The sequence below is a fragment of the Danio aesculapii genome, chromosome 19 (genome assembly GCF_903798145.1).
Source record: "Danio aesculapii chromosome 19, fDanAes4.1, whole genome shotgun sequence".
Taxonomy (NCBI): Eukaryota; Metazoa; Chordata; class Actinopteri; order Cypriniformes; family Danionidae; genus Danio; species Danio aesculapii.
The window spans coordinates 4600790-4605789 of record NC_079453.1 but is presented as its reverse complement, the minus strand read 5'-3'; the positions used below and the strand labels follow the sequence as shown (position 1 = coordinate 4605789).

General features: G+C 35.9%; 1 protein-coding gene across 1 annotated transcript in view; it reads right to left on the bottom strand.

Annotated features, from left to right (window-relative positions):
* The window catches only part of meaf6 (MYST/Esa1-associated factor 6), an 11627-nt gene extending 6894 nt beyond the window's left edge, over positions 1 to 4733 (bottom strand). Inside the window, exons 1-5 of the mRNA XM_056479842.1 lie at positions 4612 to 4733; positions 2757 to 2872; positions 2581 to 2668; positions 2446 to 2491; positions 565 to 754 (exon numbers count right to left, since the gene is read on the bottom strand). Of these exons, the coding sequence (XP_056335817.1) occupies positions 565 to 754; positions 2446 to 2491; positions 2581 to 2668; positions 2757 to 2872; positions 4612 to 4701 (530 nt within the window). The 5' untranslated portion in view covers positions 4702 to 4733. The remainder of the gene's footprint in view (positions 1 to 564; positions 755 to 2445; positions 2492 to 2580; positions 2669 to 2756; positions 2873 to 4611) is intronic.
* Positions 4734 to 5000: the final 267 nt, after the last annotated feature.

The window sequence follows — 5000 nt, the reverse complement described above, 5'->3', positions numbered from 1 at the left end:
AATCAACTATTTTCTTCTTTCCGTCTAGTACAGGGATGGGCAAACTCGATCCTGGAGGGTCGGTGTCCCTGCATAGTTTTGCACCAACCCTAATCAAACACACCTGCTAGTAGCTTTCTAGTGGTCTTGAAGACACTTATTAGGGTGTTCAGGTGTGTTTGATTAGTGTTGGAGCAAAACTCTGCAGGGACACCGGCCCTCGAGGATCGAGTTTGCCCATGCCTGGTCTAGTACAAACACTGATCCTCAAATTGTTTAATTAAAGCATCTTTCCTAATCAAGCTAATACCTTATATATTTAAACTAAACTAAAACAGCATCAGGTAAACATCACAAAAGTGTAAGAGAATCCACAAGGGAGGAAAAAATAGATTAAGAAAATAACACTCAGGTGAGCTTGAGCCACAGCATTGACAAGCGGAGATAAAAGCCTAAAAATCAATGAATATGTCAATTTATGAATACCCCCTCAACACATTTAAAATATTCTGCAATCTAGTTCAGTCAGGATTGAGCTGTAAATAGATAACCCTGGACCCCAAGGGCCCGCTGGAGATCAGGTACCTGTGTCTGTTCTTGTTCTTGCGTTTCTTGTGGCTGCTGTGGTGGCTTCCAGAGGATGTTGAAGCCGCTTTTTGAGGTTTGAGGTCCTGCAGGGCTCCGTCTGCCTCCTCTGTGTCTTCCTGGCTGGGTTCGTTTTCTTGGTTCTGGAGGTCTGGGGACGTGTCGCTCTCTGTTCCACTGCCAGGCTCACCTATGGATTAAAAGATATGATTAACGGACACCTACATAAAGAGGGTTGTCAATTAACTCAGGATTTGGTCAGTCACCTGTATGCGCAGCTACACATGCAATACTCCAATGTAAACATAAGCATGCATTGCACGATTAATGTACTACTGAGTATGTTGTTCTGCCTATTTATGCTGTCTAAGTCATAGCGAAAAAAGCTGCAAAATTACCTCGAGAAAGACTTAGTAACCAAAAAAGGTGCAATATTTATACAAAAACTAAATTTAATAAGTGGGATAAGATATATATGAACAGTATTAAATTAGAAATTAGCCTAATATTTCACCTATACTGGCAGACAGTTTTCTTCCTCTTTTCTGATTGATTTGTTATAACTTTACGCAGTGTAAATATTTCTTTTTCAGCCCAGATGATTAGTACACCCAAAACATGACAAAAACGTATCATTATTTTGTTTACAGTGGCAATAATCACAAAAAATGCGCAAGTTTCGGTCAGTTCTGTGTCATTGTTTACAATCTGCTCTGCAAATATGGTCAATTGATGACGCGTCTTCAGAGCAAACAAACAAAACAAAAAACTTGCAAAACGACCATCAAAGGGTCTATTCCTCTAAGTAATTAGATTAGATTCAACTTTATTGTCATTACACATGTACACACAAAGCAAAGAAATGCAGTTTAGGTCTAACCAGCAGTGCAATTAATTAAAGCAAGACAATTTAGATGCATTTTCAACAAGATGTTAGAGTGGCTCAGTATAGTATTGGTAACCTAGCAACCAAAAGTAACAACATAGGCTCATTCTAAAAAAGGTAGCCCTTTATACATTTATGGAGATTGTGAATTATGTAGCCAGAAGTACATATGGCTGCATTTTGTCTGTAAAATGAACGATACGGGGCGGTGTGACGCTGTTCCTTTTCAGATCAGAAGATCAGAAAGAGCTTTATTGCCAGGTATGTTCACACATACGAGGAATTTGTTTTCGTGACAGAGCTACAGATAATAAATAATAAGATAATAAATATATTTTTTTTAAAATAGAAGTAGTGAGTGCAAATATACAGATTGACAAGTGTATGTACATGTTTATTACTATATACAACGTTAAATGTGCAGCTGTTACGTGCAAATTGGCATGTAAAGTGTGTTGTTAAATAAATGTATATGTGTATAAAAGTGTATAGCAAGTAGTGATGTTGGTTTCGCAATTATTATCATCAAGTGTTCATGAGATGGATTGCCTGAGGGAAGAAACTGTTTCTGTGTCGGGCTGTTCTGGTTGTGCAGTGCTCTGTAGCGTCGACCAGAAGGTAAAAGTTCAAAGAGGCAGTGTGCTGGGTGTGAGGGGTCCAGAGTGATTTTGGCAGCCCTTCTGCTCGCTCTGGATAAATACAGTTCTTGGGGAGTAGGAAGGGTTGTACCCTTGTGCTATTGTACCCAATAGCAGCAAGTGCAGGATACAGGTATAAGTTATAAAGTGCAGTTAAAGAAAAACTATGGAGATATTTACAGATGGATGTACTATCAACATTATATACAGGTTGTATTAGCTATGAAAGTGAGCAGCCATTTCGGGAATAATTTGCACAAAAAGTTAATATTAATTTAATTAAACTTTTTAATTTTTTTGTCTTTGATGATAAATCACTGACTGACTTAAACACACATAACTCAAGCTTCTACTCACGTTTTTCACTCATATGATCAGGAATTCCTCCGAGAGCACAAACAGCCTGTATGAAAATGCAGATAAAATAAGGGAAAGAAGTAAACATTGCTTAATTTCAATGCATAATTTTTTTTTTTTTGCTAGAATACTGACTGCCACTGATGTGACGGAGGACTTGCTGAAAAGACGCTCTGCTTCCTTGAACTTCCGGTTTCTCCGATCAGTTTTGCTGTTGGAATTCCTAAAGCAGAAGAAACTAAATGTTAACCTGCATGTATTTGAGATTTTTACATTATTTATTTATTTATTTATTTACACATCACACTCACTTTTGATTGGTCAGATATCGGTCCCATCCTCGAATGATGTTCCCGTACATCTGAGTGTCCTCCAAATAACTTCCTTCAAATGCATAAATCTGCCTTTCCAGATTCACCAGAGTCTCCTGTTAAAAACAAATACAACATCTGTAAAATTGACCACAAAACCATTTAGATTAAGCTGTCAATCATACTCGACCTACATACGATTATATTCCAATAATACTCTGTCTTTGGTCACTTTACATGGTTCATTAGGTAAAATGTAACTATAAATGTCAAGCCCAAGTAAACAAACTGAGGTAAGTTGGTTTTATATTCACAAATTCAGGGTTTCTCCTTAATACAGAGTAGGGCTGGCCGATAAAATTGGTACACCATTGTCAATATCGATAAAAAAAAGATTCAGTATGAAGTTTCGGCATTAAACGCTAGTTTCATTTAAAATGCAGCTGCCGAGCACCAGTCTTGGAGGCAATGCCAATAAGCTGAGGGCGTAAGTTTGTCATTTCCAATAGAGGCGCGCACTTGATGTGCATGTGGTGCACGTGCATTTTCCAGGGACGCCTAGATTGAGAAAAAAAAAAAAAAAAAATCTGAACTTTTCCGAATGTCCCGAGTGCACCGCGATTCATGCAATTAGAACTAACATATCTGCTTCACACTTTGTATGGCATAAACACATTTTATTATAAAAATAAATAATTTTAATAATATTTTTTTTTATTAAATTTCAAATCCACTCACAAGCCCTTACCAAGAATAGAACAAAACATCGCTGTCAATTACTTCAGTCTACAATAATGATAATTTAATAATAAAAAATGTAGGTCAGTATCCTCAGCAGTAAATAAATGGAGAACTTTAAAGCAAATGTTACTGTAAGGAAAGTAATTAAACGCTATTTTTTAAATAAAAAGTTTTAATTAGATGGATTGTTGGTGATTATATGGGTGTTTATGGCCAGATTGAGTAGCTATACATAAACAACGGAAAATTAAGACCGGTTAAAAAAACATTAAAGACCTACAACACAATATTTCAGTAGATTTAAGACTTTTTAAGGCCTAAAATTGACCTTCTGACATATTTTAAGACCCCACAGAGAATATAATATTGAACCAGATGGGTGTATATGTACGTATGTATGTATGTGTATATATATATATATATATATATATATATATATATATATATATATATATATATATATATATATATATATATATATATATATTAAATTAATTAATTTCAGAATATATTTTCTGCTAATTACAAATAGTGAAATCATTTTAGCAGCCAATGACTATCAAAGTACATTGTTCAAAGTCAATTTAACAGTGCTAACGTTAGTGTTGTTTTGTAGTCATACTTACAATCTATGTCAGACTCAATATTCAAAATAGCGTGGTAAACAATATAAGGCCCGCGTCACATGTTCTCACTGTACAAAAATGAACAATTGTACTAATATAAAACAAACTTTACCACAATAGAGCACAAGTGGTAAGTGTTTTAATGCTGTCTGTTCTGAATATGCTGTGTATCAAGCGGCGCCACAACAAAAACGGCTAACATTGATAGCATGTTATCCAAGATATACGAAGACGTTAGATGTTACCGAAATAGTCATTTTTGGTATACTTAGTACAAATATGGTAAATTGGTAAATGAAGACTATTATTTTTATATAACGTTATATACCCTCACAAGTGTTACTTTTAAACAATGTAACGTTATCTGTAACGGTTTGTTTTCAATGTAGCGTTAGCATGCTAACACAGATTAGTATTTTGAGCCTTTATACGCATAATTTGGCTCCGTGTCTTTTACGCTTTGGACACATAAAATAATTTATTATTACCGCCAGCTCTTGTTTTCTTTTGACCAGCTCGGAAAGCTCGCGACGAGTATCTGGGATCTGCGGAGGAGTCGCTTTGGCGTGCATCGCCATGATGGAACTGAGCTGCAGTGCTCAAAGACAGAGAAGAGCCGATGCGGGTCCTTTCCGTGCAGTACTTCGTATGTCCATCAGTTCGACAAGGGGCGCAAAATGAACCAAAAATCTCAATTTAATCGATTTAAACATGTATTTGTAAACGAGTTACTATTAAATATTTTAAACGGACTTAGAAAACAACAACAACAACAACAACAACAACACAGTTTCTGATCTGACTGACATGAAAAAGTTGAAAAGTTGTACTGCTGTTACCCATCCGGTCCTTTTGGGCGCAAGTTATTATTTTGGAA